Below are 26,617 nucleotides of genomic sequence, written 5' to 3' on the forward strand. Positions count from 1 at the left end.
TGCAGCTACAACAAGGTTTCATGTCTTCACACGTCAGCATGTGAACTTTACTCTGACTCAGTCTGAGCAGTCAGACAGCACATTTTTAAAGTTAACACATCAGCACACACAGAGCTGAGCCCCTCCCACCTGTGCTGAGTTTCAGGTGGAGTCCCGCCTCCTTCCAGGAAGCAGCTCACCTGTGTGTCCGTGTTTAGTGTCCAGGTGTGGAGTGGAGCTTGTTGTTGGTGTGTGAAGAAACTGTAAGTTTGCTTTGTTTCCTCCTTTAACAGTTTGTCTTTAGGAACTTTACTGTTTGTTCAGCTCATGTTTGATTTCTTCACACAAAAAACTGTGTGTGTTTGTATTTCCGGTCTCTCCATTAAAGTCAGTGTGTAATGTTTTCCTGGCTAACATCAGCTGTGTGCAGCTTAGTTCCAGCATAAATCTGCCGCTCCATAGTTCACGGTAACAGACTCACAGCTGGACCAACGAGGCCAAGTGTGTCCGCCACTCTGAGCTACGTTCATGTTTGTGTACTTGTAGTTTGTACTTTGTGAGTTCACTCAGAGCACAGAGAGGATGTAGCATACGTGAAGACGTCACAGCCCTTTACATTTACTGTCAGTGTGATGAATATTTCCTTGGTCCTGGTGGTTACCTGGTTTCATGTTTTCTGGCAGAGCAAATATACATTTTTAAAATGTGTTTTAAAGCAGATATTTGAAGTTTACACATCCATGTGCTCCCCTAAAAGCGTTATTTAGTGACACAGAAACAGAATTATTTAAAAACTTTACTCTAGTAGTTTACATCTAGTGGACTGATAGTAGAGCAGGTGATGGCAGCTTCCTCTGCCTCACACTGCTGTCTGACTGCATCCAGTTGACACTGAGATGAAGCAGGAAAGAAGCAGCTGGTATTTGGACAGCACACATGATGGAAAGGAGGATTTCAGCTGATGTGCACATGAATGATTTGTGTTTCCTCTGCAGGTGAAGGTAGAAAGTGTGTGTGAGCTGATGTGGATGTGAATTCTTTGGGTGAATTCTGAGCTTTTTGTGGATACCATACATGTCCATATTTGCATAAAAGACCTGACAGTTGGAAGGTTAAACGGCAGTTCACCCCCTTTGCCCCAGGTGCTGGGGCTCAAGAGGTAAAAAGAGACATTATGGCTCAATGAAAGCTCTGAGAACAAAACCTGAATTCAAACTGCTCAAACTCAAAATATTCTAAATAAGTAAATACATTGGACATGTGATGAGATTCATGTTCTCTTTCATGTTTTATAGTTGAAAGATGGAAAAATCTGTTGAGGAGCAGTTACTGAACATTCTGGAAGATTTGGGAGAAGAGGAGCTGAAACTTTTCCACTGGTACTTGGAGAAAGGACCCAGAGGTGATTTGAAAACCATCAAAAAGAGCCGACTGGAGAACGCAAGAAAGGATGGACGTCATGAAACTGTGAATCTTATGGTGGAGACATACACTACTCCCCATGTAATGGAGGTAGCGGAGTTGATTTTAAAGAAGATGAATGAAGGTCAGTCAGAGAAAAAAGACATGAAACACTCAGTGCAGTATCAGGACAACACTGTCACAGTTTATGGATTGAAAACTGAGGCTGTTTTAGTCTGAATCTTCAATTGTGTGTCTTTTCTCTTCTAATTTTGTTTGAGTACAAATATTATATTTAGACATCTTGATGCATGCTCAATCATGCAGGTAAGTAAATCTCTAAAAGTTGATTTTTTTTTCATCTGGATGTAGCGTTTTCAGTGGGAGAAACGTTTTATACATTTGTCACCATCTTACAATGGTGATTGTAGCCATTCCCCAACTCTCTGTGAATGGTACTCGTGGCCATTGATCAGTGGGTTTTGGTCAGTGGTTTTTGGTCAATGGTCATGAGAATTTGCATAATCACGATGAAGAAACTGACCTCCCAGCCCATTGTTCCTTCACTGGGCTGGTTTCAGTCATTATCCTAATGTACTGTTTATAAGATTGAAACCTGCAGTCAGCTGAGACTGAAAAAGTCACTTGAATGAGTGACGAAACGTTTCTCCCACTGATAACGCTACATCCAGATGGACAGAATCAACTTTTGGAGATTATATTTAGAATATTTTGAAGCCATGCAATGCCATGTATTCATTGTTAAACAAAAAGTTCCTGATTCATGGTGCACTTTACTCCAACAGGGAAACCCTCAGCCCAGGCATCTTCATCCTGTTTATCACAAGGTAATAATTCCTTAGTTTGTCTCAGGAGCCATTGGTAAGGTAGAAACACATGACGCCTGAACTGACCAATAAGAACTCAGGTTGTTTCCATGTGGTATCTCTGTATCTTCAGCTCTGCAGTGTAACTAAGCTCTGAGCCCCAGTTAATGAACAGCTGCCAATAAGTATAATAGCAGTTACTTACCATAGTATCTTTATTTATAATACACTTTAAAAAAGCCATAGGTGACACAAAGTGCTGTACATTGAAACTAAATAATAATACATGAGATATAAGAAAAACAATTAAAAAGATCAAATAACTAAAACAGACGGAGTCTCACTGGGTAAGAAAGAATAAAAACTTTTTTTAAGATGTGTTTTTGAAGTGGACAGTGAAGGGGCCTCTCTAACATCTAACAGCAAGTTAATCCATAACTTATGAACAATGATAGAGATGGCCAGGTCCTATCTGAGTGAGCTGGTTAGCTGACCTGAGAGACTGATGAGGTGTGTAGGCGTGAAGAAGGTAAGGCAGGGCCAATCTGTGAAAAATGTAAAACTGACCATAACAATTTGAAAAAGAACTCTAAAATATACAGGCTGCCAGTGGAGTGAGGCTAGGAGACAGGGGTAATGCTCTCCTTTACAGGTTCTTCTTAAAAGTCATGCACTAGGCCACTAGGCCCAAACATTTTCACCTCTGTTTTGTTTCTTGAGTGTTCTGGGAGAGTAGAGAAGGAGTATATATGAATCAGTCCATTTAAAATGCTACCCCCTAGTAGGCCACATGACCGACAAGCAGCAGATAAATCAGAACTAAGAAGATTCACAGAGAAAGTTCTCTCTGCCAGATAATACCTTAACCATTTAAGTTCAGTGCCACTCATGCCCACTAGGACATTTGATCAAGATATTAGAATATTGTTCTACTAATATATCTAATATATCTAATATCTACTGTTTCAAAGGCAGTGGTCAATTCAATCAAAACCAAAACAATGTGGTTCTGTTTTTGCACTTCTAGGTACTTGTTTTGATGGTTTGCATCAAACCATGCAACAGCTTAATAACGCTGTGATAGATCTGTTATTATGTTTTTGTTTGTTTTTCTAGAGTCATATCAAAAGTGTGAGCATAAACACGATTCAAAACAAATGAAAAAGTTCAACTATAATAATTCAAGCAAGGAGTCATTTGTGAAGATCACAGCAACCATCCTGAAGAGAATGAAGCTGAATAAGCAGGCTGATCATCTACTGAGCAGTAAGAGGATATCTATAAATATATCAGCTAATGGAAAAACTAAACATTTAATAATGTTGCAAGATCTTGACCTGATTCTTCACAAGCACTTATTTTGGGCAGGAAAGAAATGGTCATGTACCTTTGATAAATACTTAAATTATATATTTTTTCTTTATTTCTATAGAAACTCCCAGTGGACGTTGTCGGCATAAACTTAAATCAGCTCTGAAGAAAAAGTTCCAGTGTGTGTTTGAAGGGATTGCTAAAGCAGGAAACCCAACCCTTCTGAATCAGATCTACACAGAGCTCTACATCACAGAGGGAGGGACTGCAGACGTCAATGATGAACATGAGGTCAGACAGATTGAAACAGCATCCAGGAAACCAGACAGACCAGAAACAACAATAAGACAAGAAGACATCTTTAAAGCCTCACCTGGAAGAGTTGAACCAATCAGAACAGTGCTGACAAAGGGAGTGGCTGGCATTGGGAAAACAGTCTTAACACAGAAATACACCCTGGACTGGGCTGAAGACAAAGCCAACCAGGACATCCAGTTCATCTTTCCATTCACTTTCAGAGAGCTGAATGTGCTGAAAGAGGAAAAGTTCAGCTTGGTGGAACTTGTTCATCACTTTTTTACTGAAACCAAAGAAGCAGGAATCTGCAGCTTTGAAGACTTCCAGGTTGTGTTCATCTTTGATGGTCTGGATGAGTGTCGACTTCCTCTGGACTTCCACAAAACTACAATCCTAACTGACCCTAGAAAGTCCACCTCAGTGGATGTGCTGCTGATAAACCTCATCAGGGGGAAACTGCTTCCCTCTGCTTGCCTCTGGATAACCACACGACCTGCAGCAGCCAATCAGATCCCTCCTGACTGTGTTGGCATAGTGACAGAGGTCAGAGGGTTCACTGACCCACAGAAGGAGGAGTACTTCAGGAAGAGATTCAGAGATGAGGAGCAGGCCAGCAGGATCATCTCCCACATCAAGACATCACGAAGCCTCCACATCATGTGCCACATCCCAGTCTTCTGCTGGATCACTGCTACAGTTCTGGAGGATGAGCTGGAAACCAGAGAGGGAGGAGAGCTGCCCAAGACCCTGACTGAGACGTACATCCACTTCCTGGTGGTTCAGGCCAAAGTGAAGAAGGTCAAGTATGATGGAGGAGCTGAGACAGATCCACACTGGAGTCCAGAGAGCAGGAAGATGATGGAGTCTCTGGGAAAACTGGCTTTTGATCAACTGCAGAAAGGAAACCTGATCTTCTATGAACCAGACCTGACAGAGTGTGGCATCGATATCAGAATAGCCTCAGTGTACTCAGGAGTGTTCACGCAGATCTTTAAAGAGGAGAGAGGACTGTACCAGGACAAGGTGTTCTGCTTCATCCACCTGAGTGTTCAGGAGTTTCTGGCTGCTCTTCATGTCCATCTGACCTTCATCAACTCTGGAAAAAATCTGCTGGAAGAACAACGCTCCAAATTATCCGTGTTATTTAGAAAGCAAGAATCAAAGAAAGAAGTATCTGCAGAGAAACACTTTTTCCAGACTGCTGTGAACAAAGCCTTACAGAGTCCAAATGGACACCTGGACTTGTTCCTTCGCTTCCTCCTGGGTCTTTCACTGCAGACCAATCAGACTTTCCTACGAGGTCTGCTGACAGAGACAGGAGGTAGCTCAGAGACCAATCAGGAAACAGTCAAGTACATCAAGGAGAAGCTCAGTGAGAGTCTGTCTGCAGAGAAAAGCATCAATCTGTTCCACTGTCTCATTGAACTGAATGATCGTTCTCTAGTGGAGGAGATCCAACAATATGGGAGTTCAGGAAGTCTTTCCACGGGTAAACTGTCTCCTGCTCAGTGCTCAGCTCTGACCTTCATGTTACTGTCATCAGAAGAAGATCTTGATGAGTTTGACTTTAAGAAATACTCTACTTCAGAGGAGGCTCTTCTGAGAATGCTGCCAGTGGTCAAAGCCTCCAACAAAGCTCTGTAAGTAAATATCAACTCATCGCTTAAACTCATCGCTTAAAATCTTATAATAGCTAAAAATCTTAAAACCATGGGAAATAAATCAGAAATGCTGAGTTCAAAGAACAGTTAAAAACATAACAATAGTGAATTAAATGATCATCAGTCACTCATTAAATATATGGTAGCTTTAATGTTTCACTCCACACATTTTTGTCTGTAATTTTCATCAAAGTACAATCCAGACCCAGCCAATAAGAACATGAGCTTTGATCCTTCAGCCCCTCTGACAGATTTATTATCCTCAGCTTGTTCACTTGTCTCCAACTCAAGGAGTTTGTTTTTTATCTCGGTTTCAGTGCACACTCTCCTTTTTTATTATAAATCTCTGCTGTGGCTTTCCTTTTATTCATCCAGTATGGAGGGAAAAACCCGGTCTTCATCATTGGAATTGCCACTCAAGTCCTATTTCTTGACAGTATTAATATCTAACTATAAGGTTGCCATAACCAGTGTTCCCACAGAATTACAGTGGGTTCTCTCTGGGTCCTCTACAGTTTCCTCCCACTGTTCAAAGACATGCAGTTAGGTTACCTGGTGATCTAAACTTCATGCAGGTGTGAGTGAGAGTGGTTGTCTGTCCCTTTGTGGGCTTAGTGGAAGAGACTGGATGGATCTCTGCTTTGCCTTAGATATTTCCTGAAAGCAAACATTCTCCATGAAGTCTGCATTTCAGCTCATCTATACACACCTTTAACAGGACGAGTTTTATACAGCTAGTGTTTAAAATCCAGTGTTCCTCACAGTACCACAGGTAATGAGCATAATAATTACTGAATTACTAATATTTTCTAAAATAATTGTTTTAGTTAATATGTGTATGATAGTGTACACAGAATTATTAGCTCAGTAGGCAGAGTGGTCACCCCATGATTGTAAGGTCGGGGGTCGAATCCACCAAACAGCTACCCTGTGGTTCCCCTGAGCAAGGTACCATCAAGATACCAATCATGTGCACTGGATTGGTAGCACACATAGTCTCATAGGTTCACAATAAAATTTAAAAAAAGGTTCAACATATAAACAAATTTCATTTGATCACATATATTATTTGTTTGTTTTTGTTTTGTTTTTCCCTTTCTCTGTCAGACTGAGCAGCTGTAACGTCTCAGAGGAAGGCTGTGAAAATCTGTTGTCAGTCATCAGCTCCCAGTCCTGTAGTCTGAGAGAGCTGGACCTGAGTACCAACAGCCTGAAGACTTCAGCAGTAAAGCTTCTGTCTGCTGCAGTGGAGAGTCCACACGCCAAACTGAATATTCTGAGGTCAGATCAATTTGTATTCTGTTTAGTTCTGTTTGTTTCTATGTTTGTTTTTATTCATATCAACTAACAAAAGTAATCAACAATTTAACCACTAAAGGTGAACTTTATCCAGTTAGCCTTGTTTCATAGCATTTTTATTCATTTCCAAGTTAAAGTGAAGTTTTACTGCACCCTGATTACACTTTAACAACCATCTTTATTCATGTTTTTATCTTCAGACTTAACATCTCTGAACTCTCAGAGGAAAACTGTGAAGCTCTGTCCTCAGTTCTCAGCTCACAGTCCTCTAGTCTGACAGAGTTGGACCTGAGTATCAGAAAGCTACAGGATTCAGGAGTGAAGCTTCTGTCTGCCGGACTACAACGTTTAAACTGTAAACTGAATACTCTGAGGTCAGATCAAAAAACATTTTGTTTTTAGAATTATCAATTAAAGTTCATCCATATGATGTTGTATCTTAGTATGTTAATTTTCCTTTAAAAATAGAAAGTCAAGATTTAATGTTCTGAAATGTATTAACAAACTCTACATGAGTATTTGTTTTATAGATTGTCTTTTATTTTTCAGACTGAGTGGCTGTAACCTGTCAGAGAGAAGCTGTGAAGCTCTGTCCTCAGTCCTCAGCTCCCAGTCCTCCAGTCTGAGAGAGCTGGACCTGAGTAACTCTGACCTGCAGGATTCAGGACTGAAGCTTCTGTCTGCTGGACTAAAGAGTTCACAGTATGCAGTGGAAACTCTCAGGTCAGGATTCAAACTTTTCCACAGATGATCATTTGAAATGTGAATTATATTATTGTATAAACAGGTAACCTTTATACAGCTGTCAAATGAACTTTTATTTACATTTGAGTGGATAATTGGACTCTGAATTACTTTTAAAAGTTGTTATGTCATGTCTTTGTGTATTTAAAAAAAATACTTCAATTGTCTTGAAGTATGGACCCATAATAAATAAATATATATATATATATATATATATATATATATATATATATATATATTTGATTTCTTTAGGAATAAAATTTGGAGGATATTCGCGACAACTGATTGGTTCGCTGTTTTTTTATTCGCAGTACTTACAGTACTTCTCAAAATTAGATGTTTATCTTTTTTCTACAACACTTGGAGCCACCATATCTTCTTGCTTCATTTATTCATTACCGTTTGATTTAAAGAATATTAGACTCGTAACATAATAAATATAATTATTTCACTTCTTCTTGAGAGAAAGAAAGGGATGACCGAGCTCCAGTGGTTCATCCCAGCCCAGCGGCACACTGGGCTGCAAATGATAAGTAGTAATAACCATAGTTTGATAAAACAGGCAGTCTTACCCAGTAGATAATACAGGGTTCTGGTGCCGATGTGGGGGAGGGGATTCGCCCGGTATTAACTACCTACTACTAACTACCTCATCCAGATGTCTTCCCTACTAACCCTGATAAGAAGTAACCGCAGTAGCCTTATAGGTCACATCAGTTTCACCTTTTAAAGGTAGCTCCACTATTAATGGTGTCACTTGTTATTTCTGGGATGAATTTAGTAGCCTGAACAGCTGCTTAAAGGAAAGGTTATTTTTATTATTATTATTATTATCTTAATTATTAAGTCCGGGGTAACCTGCAAGAGCTGTTTGCACAAAGGATAATACTCAGATTTTTAGGTTTTATAGTTTTACACAAGGTTTAAAAGTGAATGTCCACCATTGTATTGCACTTTAACTGCAGGAAATTTTATTGAGCTAATACTGATTTAGTTGTTATTTTTGGTAAGGAGAGGTTGGAGGAAGGATGAGCACAGTCAGCACTATGCATTTATATAGAGCTTTTAGAGGCCCTCAAAGAGCCCTTTCAATTCCACTATTCATTTACTCTCACATTCACACACTGGTGGAGGCAAGCTACAGTTGTAGCCACAGCTGCCCTGGGACAGACTGTCAGAAGCAAGGCTGCCATATCGCACCATCGGCCCCACTGGCCAACAGCAGTAGGCGGTAGGTGAAGTGTCTTGCCCAAGGACACAACGACCAAGACAGACAGAGCTGGGGATCGTACCGGCAACCTTCTGGTTACAAGATGAGCTTCCCAACCCCCTGAACCACGGTCTTATCCTCCAGTTCTGTGTTAATGATAATCACACAACAGGAGAGCAGCTCGGCATCCAGTGGAAGTGTGATGGAAATCAAAATCCTGAATTGGATTCGGTGCGGTCGCAACAAACAGATGGTTGAAGATGTGTTACGCTTACCACATCTTATATCAGTTGCACAGAAGTAGCTGTAAGTAATATGGGCGCTATGGCTTTAAGCAGCTGTGCGCGCTCCTGCGGATGTCTATCACTTTCTGGCAGACGGTCACTTTTTGGCAAAACACCTGGAGCTAAGGGGGCAAAACAATTGCATGAGTGCTGCTGTTTGACTGAGGAATAATAAAGTAGTCATGATAAGCCAATCACATGACCACTTCAAGATGACAAAGCAACAAGGTGATATATACCAGTTTTAAATTGTGTTGATAGGCCACGTAAACAAGAGTCATGATAAACAATATATACGCGGTGGTTTTTCCTCAGTAGTTTTGTCACTTTTACTTTCTAAGGACAGCGCTAGCAAGCACTTTCTGCTTATGAGCAAGAAAACCCCAAAATCATCCCTTTCCTGTTGGTGGAAAAATGCACCGTGTCGACCAATCAAAAAAAATTATATAGCAACATTACATTTGGTTGTTTAGGAAGAGGGGGAAGTTTTAGGAGTGATGGCAAGAGAGAGAGTTTTGAGATGTGAGAGATTTGTGACGTTTACTGTATTTGGAGTGTGTGGATAGTATGTTGTGTTGTGTAGTTAGTGTGTAGGGGGGAAAAAAGAACAAAAGGAAGAAAAAAAGTTAGCGTGTAGTGTAGTGGATAGTTTTATGTTGTGTGTCAGAACAATGAGGCAACTTCTGAATGTTACATTGTAAAATGTAATATTGTGTTTAATTAAAAATATTAAATAGGCTGAACTCAAATTTTTTTTCAATTTGTTATTAGAACTCAATTTAAATAAGTTACCAGTACTTTTTATGAAAAACCACTGATAAACTCCATTTATTTGAGTTGTCTTAACTTAGAAAAACTAAGTAAGCTGGACGTTTTGCTTCTCAGTGCGGAAGGATGAAAGATGTGTTTTGAAAATGCCACATCACTACCGTCCTCCTCCCTCTCTGATCAGTCCGCATGTTCATGGTGCATTTGTTGTGGAATATGTTGAGCAAACCTGGAGAAGCTTCAGCTCAAGATATTATTGTTGTCATTGCTGTGGGTCTTTACCTGATACACTGACTTGGTGAGTAAATGTTTACTCTTATTCAAACTGATTTTGTGGCTTCTCTTAGTTTAGCACCAGGTTTATAATCTTGCTAGCTAGTTTGTGTTAGCCTAGCGTTGCTGCTGCCGCTGGGCTCATGTTACTTCAAAATTAACACCACAGCCTTAAAAACCTTACATAAAACTATGTCGGTGAAATTTTCTGTTGATTGTTTGAAATAAAAAAAGTGAGATAAGAGCCCAGACAAAATTCTTCGGGAGGTGCAGCCGTTAGGGGTGGGATGGGGTGTGGGGGGTATTTTCAATCCATAGCATAACTAACTAACTAACTATATATATATACCATGCTTAATCTGAGTAGCAAAAGACCGCCGGGGGGTTGAAAAGAATACGCCAGGAGTTAGCTGTGCTTGTGGACTCTATCAAGCCTTGACCTCCCAGTCAGCTATCGCGCTGGTGGATAACAGAGCTCTCTGAAAACGTGGAAGTACTTTTGCAAATATGTGATATTTTGATAAATTAAGTAGATATTTGAGCATTACACAGCTACATTCTCGCCTGGAAAATATCTTAAAAGGTTATTTTGTGACCCAGAAAGGGTAGTCTAATAGCTTCAAAAAAGAACAATCCCAAAGTTTTGTTTGATACAATTATGAAAATTGTCTCTCCTGATATTCCTCGTGTACCAGTCTATACTAAATCTGATTGTAATGAATCTTTGAACTATTTTGTAAATAAGGTCGCTGCCATCAGGTCTAATATTTCTCTATTTTGTCTTTATACTGGCTAAGTTTTAAACAAGCTGTTGTTGAACCAATATTAAAGAAACCAAATTTGGACCCATCTCTTCCAAGCAGTTACAGGCCAATATCAAAATGACTATTGGTGTCAAAGATCTTGGAGAAAACAGTTGCAGAATAACTAAACAACTTTCTGGAGAAAAACAATGTTCTGGACATTTTCCAGTCTGGTTTCTGTAAACTGTCCTCCACTGAAATGGCTTAACTAAAGTGTGTGGTGACATTCTGATGGTAGCAGACTGTGGAGAGTACACCGAGTTGGATCTCACCTCTGCTTTTGATACTGTTGATCACAGCATCATGATAAATAGGCTGAAGGACTTTTTCAGGATACCTGGTGTTGCTTTAAAATGGTTTCAGTCGTATCTATCTGAGAGATCTTTGACTGTCTGTATAAATCATGTGTGCTGCCTTCTGGGGTACCTCAAGGATCTGTTTTAGGTCCGATTCTCTTGTTGCTTTATATACGTCCTCTAGGCTACAGGTGTCCAACTCCAGGCCTCGAGGGCCGGTGTCCTGCAGTTTTTAGATGTTTCCTTGATCTATCGCATCTGATTTAAATGGTTAAATTCCTCCTCAACATGTCCTGAAGTTCTCCAGAGGCCTGGTAATGAACTAATCATGTGATTCAGGTGTGCTGACCCAGGGTGAGATCTAAAACCTGCAGGACACCGGCCCTCAAGGCCTGGAGTTCCCCACCCCTGCTCTAGGCCAAATTATCAGGCGTTACAATAATATTTCTTATCTCTACGCTGATGACATTCAGTCATACTGTTCTTTCAAAGATTCTCAGTTTTATATATTTTCTTGTTTAAATAATTGTCTGTCAGGAATCAAACAATTGTTAAACTTCAACTTTTTCCAGTTTAATGCGGATAAAACAGGAACTTTGATCATTGCTCCTGATCACATGTCTTCAGAAATTAGGCAGCAGATCAGTTTTTTGGTCCTTCCATTGAATCAAGTCTCAGAAACTTTGGTGTTATATTCAACAGTTCAATGTTGCTTGAGAAACTCTCTAAATGTCAGGGTTCCTCGGAGACGCCGCGTTCCCCCACCTACTGCCTCACCTGCCCCGGAGCATTTGCCGCGGAGAGCGGACATTTCATGCCGCGTTTCGGCCGCTCCCTCTCTTGCCGCTCCGCTCCTCGTTAACACACCCGCCGCCTCATTCACCGGACCTCCACCTTCGCCACGGCACCGCGGCTACGCCTCCCACCTCGGCTCAATGGAGGCTACCGCGCCAGAGGCTCAGCTGTTTACCCCGGCCGCTTCCTCTTCCCGGAGAAAGCGGCGCACACGCCGCCATAATATGGACTATTTTCAACAACTCCCGGTGGTGAGTTCCACTAACTGTTTTCCACATCCGTCATCTGATTGTTCTCATAAAACACATAACAGATCCACCACCGATCCATGGGGAGTTTCCCTCCTGGAGGATGTAGACTGGGAAGATTTTTTCTGCGCTGCTCCCACAAAGACTGTCTGTCCCAGCGCCCAGGCTGAGGGCAGCCTCAACCCAGCCTGACCTCCCTGGAGGCTTGGAAGAGCTAACCGGTTCACCTACTACTACACCTCTTCATCCACCTCCTGATCCAGCCTTTCACGCCCTCGCACTGTCCCTGGTTAGGCTGGCTGAGGTGTCCCCTGCTCAGGCACCAGCCTTATTAGCCCAGGCAGCAATCTTATCCCCCTCGGTAACTCTGTCATTAGCTCAGCCATTAGCATCGCCAACCTCTGTTCATCCCTTAGCTTCCCCACTCCAGTCAGTTCCCTCACCTGCTGTTCAGCTTCCACTCCAGTCAGTTCCCTCACCTGCTGTTCAGCGGTCACTCCAGTCAGTTCACTCACCTGCTCTTCAGCCTTCACTCCAGTCCCCTGTCGTCCAGTCTCCTCCTGCCCTCCAGTCCCCTGTCGTCCAGTCTCCTCCTGCCCTCCAGTCCCCTGTCGTCCAGTCTCCTCCCGTCCACCAGTCCCCTGTAGTCCAGTCTCCTCCCATCCACCAGTCCCCTGTAGTCCAGTCGCCTCCCGTCCAGTCAGTCCAGTCGCCTCCCGTCCAGTCAGTCCAGGCGCCTGCCGTCCAGTCAGTTCAGTCGCCTCCCGTCCAGTCAGTTCAGTCGCCTCCCGTCCAGTCAGTTCAGTCGCCGGACCTGCAGCCACAGCACCCAGAGCCAGCTGTGAGCCCCCCTGCTTGCCAGCCAGGGGCCTCCGCGCCCGCTGGCCCGGCCGCTCTCCAGCCAGGGGCCTCCGCGCCCGCTGGCCCGGCCGCTCTCCAGCCAGGGGCCTCCGCGCCCGCTGGCCCGGCCGCGGAGGCAGCCTCAGCTTCAGCTTCTGCTTCGCCTGGTCCAGACTCAGCCTCAGCTTCAGCTTCAGCTTCGCCTGGTCCAGCCTCAGCTTCTGCTTCGCCTGGGCCAGCCTCAGCCTCGGCGTCAGCCTCTGCTTCGCCTGGTCCTGCAGCTTCCGCACCGTCGCCCCAGCCACGTTCTGGACGTCATCGCCGGCGCCGCCGCCCACCGGACCTGCTCAGCGGCCGCCGCCTTCCTCGCGGCCGCCCACCAGACCTACTCAGTGGCCGCCGCCTTCCTCGCGGTTGCCCACCGGACCAGCTCAGCGGCCGCCGCCGTCTTCCTCGCGGCCGCGGCCGCCCACCTGAACTGTCTCGTCTCGGCCGCCCACCTGAACTGTCTCGTCTCGGCCGCCGGCCACGCGGCCGCCCACCTGAACTGTCTCTCTGTGGACTCCGTCCCTCCGTCCTGGGCCCCCTCCGCCCGCCCTGGTCTGGTCTTTTTTTCTTTTGGCCGTCGGGTGCCGTCCTTTGAAGGGGGGGGGGGTACTGTCAGGGTTCCTGGGTCGGTGACCCAGTGTTTTCGGTTTTCCCACATCAATGTTTTCACTTCCTGTTTGTTCCTGTGTCAGCTCGTCTCGTGCCATTAGCCAGATTATGTTCAGCTGTGTACTCACCGGTCTCTCATTATCATCCTCATCAGTCTGTGTATTTAAGTCTTCTGTTTCTACTCGTTCTTTGTCGTGTCATTGATGCTCGTGTGATGTTGTCCTCCCCGTGTTCTCTCAGTTCAGTCAGCCATTCAGTGTTCCAGCCAGTCAGTGTCCGTTCACCCTCTGTTCCTCCACTCCTTATAATAAACCTCCACCAGTCTTCACCTACCTGTGAGTCCAGCGTTTGGGTTCCTTCTTCCTCGCCTCCACACAACGCCTGACACTAAACAACTGGTTCAAAACTGTTTTTATCATCTAAGAAACATTTCTAAACTCAGACTGGTGTCAAAGGCAGAACTTGAGATGATTCTTTATGCTTTTATCCCTTCTCACTTGGATTATTGTAATGGTCTTTTTACTTGTCTCAACAAATCAGCTCTGGAGCTTCACACTGTACAGAATGCTGCAGCGAGACTTTTAACTGGCACAAACAAGAGGTCACACATTACTCCAGTTTTGGCTTTTCTTCATTGGTTGCCACTAAATTTTAGGGTTCATTTTAACATTATACTCATAACTTTTAGAGCTGTACATGGTGAAGCTCTTCGGTACATCTCTGACCTGTTGACTCTCTGACCTCATGCTTCATCCTGAGCACTTAGGTCTTTAGGTCAGAGGTCACTGTTGGTCCCACGGACTCGGTTCAACGCACGTGGGGATCGGGCTTTTCAGGCACCGAGGCTGTGGAACTCCCTGCTGTGGTCTTTACGCTGTCTAGACTCCACTGACTCTTTTAAAAAGCAGCTGAAGACATTTCTATACAAACGAGATTATGTGCTATATAAATATATTTTACTTACTTACTTGAATAATAGTTCATTTATGATTTTTTTTTATTAAAATATTTTTTTCTTTACTTTATCATCCAATTAAATTATAATTCTGTAAATAAGGGTGATAATGTGGCCTGTGTAGGTTGTCTTCAGATAATCTGCTTCCTCCCACAGTCCAACAACATGCATGCTGGGTTAACTGGAGATGTGTTTGTGAGCATACATGTTTGTCTGTCTCTGTCTAGCTCTGTTTTTACATGGCTACATCACCATGGTTACTGATGCTGAACCTATAACCTTGTCTTGATCAGGGTATGTTCAGAGTTTGTGTTTAAAATTTACTGAAGTGCCCCGTTTTCACTGATTCTTTCATTTACAGAAAGCTTTAAGTGTGATATAGAATCAGTAATATCTGACTAATGTGAGTGAATGAGGCCCAGCTGTAAAGTCACAGCAGTCACACTGTATGTGTCTCATTGTCACTAGAGTTTAGGCTCCATGCATTCAGCTGGTGCTGCAAAAAAAGTAGAAATGTTTCTGTTTGGTTCTAATCTGCCGCTGAGTCTCTTTTACAAAGATAGAACTACAGCTAATCCTGCTCATGTAGCCAGTTAGTAAAAACCCAAGTCACCGTCAGACACAGCAGACATTTAGTGATAATCTCACTGTATGTGGTCTTTTAGCATCTCCTAGTGGTAAACATGTGGAGTGTTGTTAGTCTGGGTGACGAGTGTAACTGTTGAGTGAGACACACCGGGCCTGCATGCTGGTAGCTTAGCCACAGCTCAGGTGTGGAGAAGCTGAAAAAGAAGGGTTTCTAGTTTGTAAGGAGGAAAAAACTGAGAGGACTGAGTTAAATAAAGGCTAGAGAGTAACACAGAGAAGCCTTGAAAGCTCCTCACACAGTTTAGACAGCATCAAATGTTCTAGTGAGTTAGCTCCCAGCTAACTAGCACACTGGCTGACTAGCGAACCGGCTAACTAGCACACTGGCTAACTGCAGCCACAAGCTGATGGACGATTAAATGTAGTGGAGATATCAGGGATGACATTGGCGTGTCCGATTCACTCTTTGGCACTCTGGTCACTCCGGTGTGTCAGCCAGAACACTACTGAAGGCCAAATGACTCCAGCGTGTGGAATAAGGAGCTTAAGGTTCAGTTTGAGGCACTTTATTTTTTCACTGATTGATTCTTGTGGCTGTGATCACATGTGTGGTTTCTTAAAAAAAGGAAGTACACAATACAAATACATGACAAATAAGATGAATAGATAAGTTACATATCCAGTTATATGCATACGTCAGTATAGCTAATATAACCACATATAAGGACAAAGATCACAGTACTATAATGCAGTAATGTTAAACACAAAGGTGTATATCTATATAAATCTATCCTATCAGTGATCAGAGTACTGTAGTGTACTTCTACTACATACACACTACAAACTAAACGGCATTAGTGGGACTTTAAGTTACCATCAGTACAGACGAACTGATGGTAGTTGGACAAAATAAAGGCTTTGCAAATATTGTGAAGGGCTTCTGGTTAAACTAAGATCAGCTGATTACCTCATAACAAATAGTTTGCTATAGAATGCAGCTCCCACTCGTCATTATTATCATGTACTGTAACTCCCAGGTAACCATGGTTACCCAGCCACGCCCAGTAGTCTCCAGAGAGACCAACAGCTGGTGCACGTTGTAACGCCGTGGCATGGTAGTCTCTCCTTTTTCTACAGCTCAGGTATTCTTCTTGTGAGGGTGCGTCTTGAGGGAGGCTCATACATGCTATCATTTGTTGATCCTAAGAACGTTCCTCAGACCGACTTCTTCAACAACACTAATTGGCCTGCAGTTTGTAGCTACTCACTTCACTGTGGTGTTTGTTAGTTTGTCTTTCTTTGGTTTATCTAGACTCCTCCCACAAGCTGAATCTACGTAGTCTGCCCAAGCCTCCCACCACTGTTTGTTTGGGTGGTTTGTTTGCTGCCATCAACAGCGTGCAATGCATTTAAGTGATACTTCAGACTTGAAGTACTCCGATGATAAGAAGACTCAACATTGCTTCCAAATATCTTTAGTTGTATCAACATTGCCCTCTGGAATAATTCGACTTTGATGACAAACTGATGTGATCTCCATGTTTCCTTTGTTGGACTGTGGGCGAGTGTCAGAACTGAATGTACTGAGTAACATGTAGTGTTTAAATATGTGTCAGTTCCAGTTTTAGAGCTCTAAAGTGCAGCTTATCATGTTAGGAATATGTTAGAAATAGACAGAAACACTGAGGTCAAATCTTTATTTACCACTCGCTGCATTCTTGATGTTCATAAATTCAGCAGGTTCATGATTGTCTGTAGCATTAATGTCATGTTTCCATCTAAAGTGTTGAATTTGACTGTTTGATGTTCTTTATGATCAAAAGGCTAAAAGGACGTTCAGCCAATCAGATCCCTCCTAGGAACAGGAAGTCTAGAGAGGAAATGGAGCAGAGAAGGAAAATTACCAGTTTAAATGTCTGAGTTTTAAACTGGTGACCCTCTAAAGAGGCTTTTTGTAGTGTAAAGCGCTTTGGGATCCTTAGGGACTGAGTAAAGCGCTATAGAAATGCAGGCCATTTACCATTTACTTTTAGTGACTCTTTCTGTTTCCTTTACAGCTTTTTTCACCACTTAAACTGTTTAATATCAGATTTATAAATAACTTTTGGATAGTTTTTCTACATTTCCACTAAAATGTGACACAAATAATGACTTTCTGACTTTGCTTTGGACAAATCTAACGACTCAGTCTGGCTATGTTGGACTTGGTGTGGAAGCAGTTCCCAGTTTGAGTTCAGGAGACAGACACCCTCTCTATTTTGAAGATCAGCTTCAAACTTTCCTTTTTGACTAAGCTTATAGTTAGAGCTGGATCAGGTGACCCTGAACCATCCCTTAGTTATGCTGCTATAGGCTCAGGCTGTTGGTGGACTTCCCATGATGCTCTGCTTTCTTCTCCACTCCCCTCTTTTCACTCCTGATGCTTTTATATGTCACTACTGGAGATGGACCGATCCGATATTACGTATCGGTATCGGTCCAATACTGACCCAAATTACTGGATCGGATATCGGCGAGAAATAAAAAATGTAAAAAATCCATTAAATATCAAAAAAGCACCTCACAAAACTTGCTACGCGGCGTAACTCGGCTCATAACCGTTGCACGTAGCAGCAGTATGCATCACGTGATAGAGCGGCTGTGTGTATTTGTAGCCTTGCTAGCAAACCAGCATTTCATCTATGAGGACGTTTTCCCAGAGAGAAGTAAAGCAAGTGTGTAAGTTCATCTCTGAATGTTTGTAAAGCATTCCCACGTTAAGCTTAACAACCATACCTGGAGCGACTGCCTCTCTCTGTCTCTCTCTCTCCTGCTGCTTCAATCGTGAAACAGCTTAATGATCAGCTGATCGGCTTTTCTGTCGCGAGTCCGTCTCTCTTCTTAGTTTTTGTCCCACTTATCACCAGAAAGAGGAAACCAGCGGCTGAACAGCAGCAGCACGTTTAAGCTTGATAAGCTGTTGTTAGAATTTATTTAATATTACTTTCTACACCAGGATCGTTTTCTACGCAGCTGAAGGCTGGCAACTGTGCAGGGGTGGATCTAGCAAAGTTTAGCCAGGGGGGCCGATAGGGCATGAACAGGGAAAAGGGGGCACAAAGACATACTTTTCTTTCTTATTCTCATTTAAAATGTCTAGTTTTTAATAAATAATTATCTGACTCTTACACCCAAAGTTTTAATCTTGTGTAAAATATATAGAAGTCCATTACTGTATATAGTAACTGTTAAGTCTAATATACCCTAGTAAGCTATACTACTTTTTCCTTTGGGAAGATACCATCTGTGCAGTCTGCAATTCTGTTGAAGAAAGATGTTGAATCTATTTAATTATTCTTGAAAAATAATTTATTTTTGTGCATTTTCCCCCTGCATCAAATTAAATTTGATTACATCGATTAAGCATCATGAGGTGGAGGGTGGTTCCCTATTTTTTTTTTTTTTTTTGCTGGGAGTTTGCTACCCTATTAGTTAGGTAGCAAGTACTCTTTAAAATACCAGAATAGGGAGGATGGAGCAGGTTTAACTTTATTAGATTGATCAGTGTTGCTGAACTATGACATATTTTGGACGCAGTGTATTTTTTACATACAGGTATAACAGAATAGCTTTAGTGTTGTTATTTATTTAAACTTGAGTATAAACTTATACAAAATGCAGCAAGATATTAAAAAAACGTTTTGTTGATTAAAAAACACACTATATCAGATTCATATCAGTATCGGCAGATATCCAAATTAATGATATCGGTATCGGTATCGGACATAAAAAAGTGGTATCGTGCCATCTCTAGTCACTACTAGGGATGCAACGATACCAACTTTTTCTAACCGATACGATACCGATACTTGGATCTGAGTAATTGCCGATACAGAGTACCAAAAAAAAGTACTTCTACCACACACACGCATAAATGCAATGAATTGGAAGACAGGCTTTATTTTATTCTCTGCCGATAATAAATAATATCTTAATAAAAATGAGCACAAAAAATTTCAAGTGAAAAATAAGCACTTCTGTTAAATTATTGCAGAGTCTCCACATTGTAATTAAACAAAATATCACTGAACTATTGGCACTGTCTCAAGCTTTCAGATTAATAAATAAACACTTCTGTTTGGAATAAAATAAATACAAATTAGGTTTGAGAATAAAATAAACTTTTAAATTGTTGCAGAGTGTCCATATTGTAAACAAACAAACAAAATAACGAAAGTATTTGGCATTGACGAACAAACTCCCCATCTGCCCGTGGATCATCAGTCCACTGTGCCGTTAAACCAAGGCGGCTGGGAATTTCATATCACAGCTCGAGTATGCTGAGAAGAATCCTGTTTTCCACGACTGGCATTGGCTGGTCATCCAGAGCGATAAAATGAGTCAGAGCCTCTGACATTTTAACTGCCCGTGGATTTTCTCTTGACCTTTTTCCATCGCTTTTCCAAAACCTAAGTTAAAGTTGGATGTTCCGGTCCACACTGCTGACATTTTATTTAGTCTAGCTACAGCAGCCTCCAGTTTCTCTTTTTTTTTATCTGAAGCTGCCAGTCTGACTCGTCTAACCCTGTGGCTGTTTACCGCGGGATGTCCCCCTAGTGGCCAATCTAAAAAACTACAACAAAAATGACAAACCACCCTCTGATTAATGAAATAAGTTAGTATCGGTTCATGGTATCGGATAACTTTTACAAGTATGAGTACAAACACATTTTACAGTATCGGCCCCGATACCAGTATCGGTATCGGTGCATCCCTAGTCACTACTGCATGTCCTTAACTTTTGTCTTCTCTCTCCTTAGTTTGAGTTTTGTTCTTGTCTCTCTGAGCTCATCTCTTCTCTTTCCCCTCACCCTGCATCCAGTCATGGTAGATGCTCCTCCTGGAGCCTGTTTTCACTGGGAGGATTTGTGTCCTTCCCGCCATCACCAAGTGCTGCTCACAGGCGATTGTCTGATGGTTGGGGTTGGAGGCTGTTACCTTACTCTGTTAAACAGCTTGACATGTTTTGTGTTTCTGCAGTCTGTCAGGCTGTCTGATCACAGAGGAAGGCTGTACTTCTTTGGCCTCAGCTCTGAGCTCCAACCCCTCCCATCTGAGAGAGCTGGACCTGAGCTACAATCATCCAGGGTACTCGGGAATTAAACTGTTGTCGGCTGGACTGAAGGATCCAGGCTGGAGACTGGACACTCTCAGGTATGGAGAGAATGTCTGATGATAATAATAATAATAATAATAATAATAATGGATTGCATTTATATAGTGCTTTTCGGGGCCCTCAAAGCGCTGTACAATTCCACTATTCATTCACTCAAACATTCACACACTGGTGGAAGCAAGCTACAGTTGTAGCCACAGCTGCCCTGGGGCAGACTGAGAGAAGCGAGGCTGCCATATCGCACCATCGGCCCCTCTGGCCCTCTGATAGAGGAGGAAGAGCTAGAAACATTTCTTGTGTCCTTCACTCACATCCTGTTTGTTTCCTGCAGATGAGACATGAACAATCACACATGCAGGAATATTTTCAGGGACAGACACACTAGTCTAGCTGGATAGTACATGGATATTTATGTAGGGGGTCTCCAAGGAGTCTGTTTGCAGGAACATTTAGGTCACAGGTGTACCTGAGATAGGTGCCACTGTGTACCTAATAAAGTGTCAGCCATGTGTATGTTTCCAATGCTGTATATCCACAGTGACAGAAGGATGAAACAAAACTGTGAATCATTTCAGTCTGTGTGTGTCACAAAGAGGCAGGCAGGAGCAGCTAACATTTGGAAATGGAAGCTCAAGTTATTGAAAGCAAGGGAAAACAGTATTAGCATTGGCTGCTAATGGTAGCCTACTTAGGATAAACTGTTCACATCGTTATAACGCAAGGGAAAAGAGTCACTCATGGCAGCCTATTTAGCATTAACGTCTCACATCATTATAACACAAGAGAAAAGGGTATTAGCATTAGATATTATAGACTATTCACCTCAAATTAGTTTTAGCTGCTAATGGCAGCCTACTTAGCATTAACCCTTCATATCGTTATAACGCAAGGGAAAAGAGTCGCTCATGGCAGCCCATTTAGCATTAACGTCACATCATTATAACACAAGAGAAAAGGGTATTAGCGTTAGCTACTACGGCTGATTCAACCCTAATTAGAATAAGCTGCTAAAAGCAGCCTACTTAGCATTAACCCGTAACAGAAAAGAGTATTAGTATTACCTATTAAAAAGGATAGTAGCTAAGAGAAAACATTGTTTAGAGAAAATAGTGCATTATTGGATAATGCTAACTCACATTAAATTAGCATTAGCTATTTACAACAGCGTACTTAGAATTAGCCGCTCACATTGTTAAAAAGTAAGGGAAAACAGTATTAGCATCAGCGCATAATGCTAATTCACATCATAATAACATTAGTTAATAACGGCAGCCTACTTAGCATTAAGTGCTCACTAATATAATGCTAATTCATATCAAATTAGCATTAGCTGCCCAAATTGTTATGAGGAAAGAGAAAACGGTATTAGCATTAGCTGCTAATAATTATTAATAACCCCTAATTAGAGTTAGCCCCTGATGGCAGTCTACTTAGCATTAACTCCTGACATCGTTATAATGCAGGGGAAAAGACTTACCATTATCGGACAATGCTAATTCACATCAAATTAGCATTAGTTAATAACGGTTAACTTCATATCATTAGCTGCTGTCATTCTTACAAAGCAAAGCAAAACAGTATGAGCATTAGCTGCTAATGCTTTTTCATCTAAAATGAGAATTAGGCTACATTCATACTGCAGGTGGAAGTGCACAAAATCAGACTTCTCTGACCCTATGCGACCCATATCTGATCATGGTATGACAGTGTGAACTGCACAAATCCGATATTTTCAAACCCGATCTGGGTCACTTTCGTACGTGGTACTGAATCCGATAAATATCTGATGTTTTAGAAAGTGACTGTTGTTTGAACGGTCATGTCGCATTAAATCCATCTTTTACATCACTGACACAAGAAAGTCGCCAATTATCAGCACCGGAGTAGCGCCCGAGAAGACATCGCGAACGCGAAAGCAAAGGAAAACGGTATAAGCATTAGCTGCTAATGCTTATTCACCAAAAATTAGAATTAGCCATTAATAGCGTCCTATTTAGCATTAACTCTTCACATCGCAGGGGAAAAGTTAAAACTGAATGAAAAAAAGTGTTCACATTAGCTTCTCATATTGTTAAAAAGTAAGAAAAAAATCATTGTTAGCATAAGCAGATAATGCTAATTTAACTCAAATTAGTATTAGCTAATAACAACAACCTACTTAGCATTAGCTGGTCACATTGTTATAAAGCAAGAAAATATGGTATTAGCATTAGATGCCAAATCCTATTCACCTAAAATTAGCATTAGCCACTAATGGCAGTCTACTTAGCATTAACTCCTCACTAGTATAATGCTAATTCACATCAAATTAGCATTAGCTGCTAGCATCAGCCTACCTAGCAATAGAGATTAAAAATGTGACGTCATTCGAGGGTAAAACCGCAAAGAATTCTGGGAACTCGTGGCAAGAGGTACTAGCGCACGCAGGCTTTCAATTGAAATCAGTTACACAGCGATAAAAAGAAACACAAAAAACTGTCAAGAAGCTGTTGTATTATTAACTGCAATAGCCGGTCGCATGACAGCCACGGGAAGCCGACGGGTAAAGAGATCGTTTTTTTATCGGATTACGTCGTTGAAGAGAAATTGTTCAAGCCATCTTTCCGAAGTAAAAAGAGGCGACGGATGGCCTGGATTACAGCCATTCAAAGGCCAAATATAACGTCCCAGAACACTCCAGCTCACAGGTTAGTTTGCTCCAAACATTTCCACAAAGGTCAGTCTTCTGTTGTAGTTAATACATCATTTTTCATAACATAATTGGTGATATAGGTTGTTGCAAGTCTGGTGCTGAACAGAAATTGTAGCGCTATGCTCATTTGTTTATTGTGCATAAATAGTGAATTGTCCTGACACAATATTGCGTTTCGCTTCTGTTATTACCGTGGTACATTGACAAAAACATATACTTTTATTCACAGGATAAAACAGGGGTTTTTTTGTATCACTAATTGCCCAGTACGATTACAGCATACAGTATTATTGTCACTGCTACATTTCTGTAATGCGAACCAGAAATTATTTCCACTACTAATTAATTACCGTTGAGCTTAAAGGTCCTATTAATAAACGGTTAACGAATGTGTATTTATGAAGACGATTTGTGAGACTGGTAAACTTATGATACGTACGATGGTCTTTCGTTCTACACGGTGCATTTCAAGGTCCTGTACTCATCCTTCAGTAAACTGTACCTGGGCTTGTTGCAGTGACCTGAAGTTACTAAACTTCATGAGTGTATGCACTCACTCCAAGAACCGTATGATTATAAATATGAGTGTGGTGAAAGTTGGGCAGCACGCTAACGTATTTTGTCCACTCTGTGTGCTCGTAAGGGTATAAACCTTTCACTCCTTTGATTTTTTTCCTCCTATCTTTTCTTTGACTTTTCATCAAGTCTGTCTTTGTACAGACCGGCATTGTTATCCTTCGTTTTGTTCATAACTTTTTTGGGGGGCAAAGAAAAAGCAAGAAGGTATTGGAACCGGAGAATGAACGTTTTGCGGTGCTGCAAATGCTTGCATTTGATGCGGTACTTGGATTGTTTTGCCACGAGTTACCGGCATGCAATGCACGAAAGTCACGTGGTCTGTCAATCTCTATAGCTACTCACATTGTTAAAAGAGAAGGGAAAACGATATTAGCATTAGCTGGTAATAATTATTCACCCCTAATTAGAATGAGCCGCTAATAGCAGCATACTTAGCATTAACTCCTCACATCGTTATAATGCAAATGTGTGTTAGCATTATTGGATAATGCTAACTCAAATTAAATTAGCATTAGCTAATAACAGCAGTCTACTTAGCAGTAGCTGCTCACATTGTTATAAAGCAAAGGAAAACAATATGAGCATTAGGTTCTAATCCGTATTTGCCTTAAATTATAACACATTGTTATAAAGTAAAGGTAAAGAGTGTTAGCATTAGCGCATAATGCTAATTCACATTAAATTAGCATTAGTTAATAACAGCAGCCTATTTAGCACTAGCTGCCCACATTGTTATAATGCAAGGGAAAAGAGTTAGCATTATCGAATAATGTTGACCTTGGCCCACTGGAAAAGTTCAGGACTCTGTTTGCTAAAGATTTAGGAGTGTTTCTCGATAGCTCTTTCTCATTTGAGAAACAAATAAATTCTGTTATTAAAACCAGCTGTAAGGTTTATATTGTTGATTGTCATTTATGCTTAGAAATATTTACTCATATATGCTAAGAGTTTTATAATTGATTGCATAATGATAGAGGTTTGATCTTTAGTAGTCTGTAAAGACCGTGTGTGCCTTCCAGAGTGCTCTGGCATACACACACAACTTGGGGTCATGAGAGAGGTCGTACCTTCTCTTACTGATTTATGGTATAGGAGGACACCTACTCTGTGTCTGGTTAAGTATAAGAGCCCTTTGTTAGGGGGACCGCTGGACTCTTAGCACCAGCTTTGGGGTCACAGGGTCACATCTGGAACACACATACACACACACACACACCTACCTACACTATGCACAGACTGGTACTCTGTGTTCACATGTATACCTGTGTAAGACGTCATATGTTAATGAACTTATGAATATTCATGCAACCTCAATAAAGAGCTGTGTTACGAGGGAGCAGACGAGAGCGACTGAGGTCAAGTGAAGGAACGGCACTATCACAGTTCTCTCTCAAACGACATACTGGTACCCAGTGTAAAAAGCTGGAAAAAGCTGGTGATGGGTCTTTCTAGCACAGATCTCGAGATCATAGTTTGATCTCGTGCATGAGCTCAAAGAGTTCTGCTTGGTGCTTTCTGCTGTTGAATCTGAATGGATTGGCTACATCTTATCTCTCTTTAACTAAAATAATCCAAGTCCGAGCCCTCAGGTCTGCAGATAAGTAGCTTCGGACCAGAACTAGATGTAAAAACAGAGGTGAGCTTTATCGATCGCTGCAGCCAAATTCTGGAACAGTTGCCCTTCACATCAGGTCGTCACCAACACTCGACATTTTTAAAACCCGGTTAGAAACACATTTGTACTCTGTAGCTTTCAGTTCTGACGAGTCTTTATAGTAATTACTGTGTATGTTTCCTATTTTATCTCTACTATGTGCAGCACTTTGGCTCAACCTGTTTTTAAATGTGCTGATAAATAAATTAAGATTTCTTTCAATAAAACAGTGGAGCCGAGCTTTGAGCTCAGTGTGTAACAGTGTGTGTATGAGAGCCATGTAATGTCCATGTGTGCATGCTGACTGTGCTGCTCTGACCCCCCTCCTCCTTTCAGGGTGGAGCCTGCTGGAGTCCGATGGTTGAGACCAGGTCTGAGGAAGTGTAAGTGTGTTTTTAATGGGATTCATGAAAACAAAGCAGCACACATTCAACCATCTTCATCATGTCAGGAGTCATCATCAAAGTGTCAATCAATGAACAGATGATGGATCAATAACTGCAGCTGGATTGTGTTTGTTCTCTCCATCAGATTCCTGTCAACTCACAATCGACACAAACACAGTAAACACAAACCTCCAACTGTCTGACAACAACAGGAAGGTGACACATGTGGAGGAGGTTCAGTCATATCCTGATCATCCAGACAGATTTGATGTTTACTGGCAGCTGCTGTGTAGAGATGGTCTGACTGGTCGCTGTTACTGGGAGGTCGAGTGGAGAGGAAACATTTTTATATCAGTGAGTTACAGAAGAATCAAAAGGAAAGGAGGCAGTGACTGTGTGTTTGGATTCAATGATCAGTCCTGGAGTCTGTTCTGCTCTGATGGTGCTCCTCGTTCTGTCTGTCACAATAACAGACACACATCAGTCTCCTCCTCCTCCTCCTCCTCTGTCTCTAACAGAGTAGCAGTGTATGTGGACTGTCCTGCTGGCACTCTGTCCTTCTACAGAGTCTCCACTGACACTCTGATCCACCTCCACACCTTCAACACCACATTCACTCAAACTCTTTATCCTGGATTTACAGTCGGTTCTGGTTGCTCTATGTCCCTGTGCTGAGTGGAGTGTAAAGAGTAGGGATGGGTATCGCTTAGGTTTTATCTGATACCAGTACCAAACCGGTACTTTTGAAACGGTGCCGGTGCTTAAACTTTGCTCGAACCGGTGCTTAAAGAATAGAGGACACAAACTTTGTCCAAAAACCTCTCATGTTCAGCTGTTTTTTTGTAAAAAGATAACAATGTTAGCCTTTTCTGCAGCTATAGGGCATATATGGTATCACTCTTGGCTGGAAGCAGT

General features: G+C 41.8%; 2 protein-coding genes across 2 annotated transcripts in view; one reads left to right on the plus strand and one right to left on the minus strand.

Moving 5' to 3' along the window:
* LOC148105817 (protein NLRC3-like) overlaps positions 1-26,617 on the minus strand; it is a 261,895-nt gene that overhangs the window by 110,443 nt on the left and 124,835 nt on the right. The gene's annotated exons all lie outside the window — the stretch shown is intronic.
* On the plus strand, positions 1,282-26,377 carry LOC148105821 (protein NLRC3-like). The gene is made up of 8 exons (XM_087838934.1): positions 1,282-1,525; positions 2,187-2,228; positions 3,324-3,473; positions 3,640-5,455; positions 6,976-7,149; positions 7,325-7,498; positions 25,653-25,699; positions 25,848-26,377. Exons 1-8 carry the CDS (start codon positions 1,282-1,284, stop codon positions 26,375-26,377), a joined length of 3,177 nt encoding a protein of 1,058 aa, XP_087695060.1.

The sequence above is a fragment of the Neolamprologus brichardi genome, chromosome 3 (assembly GCF_056152115.1).
Source record: "Neolamprologus brichardi isolate AB-2024 chromosome 3, ASM5615211v1, whole genome shotgun sequence".
Taxonomy (NCBI): Eukaryota; Metazoa; Chordata; class Actinopteri; order Cichliformes; family Cichlidae; genus Neolamprologus; species Neolamprologus brichardi.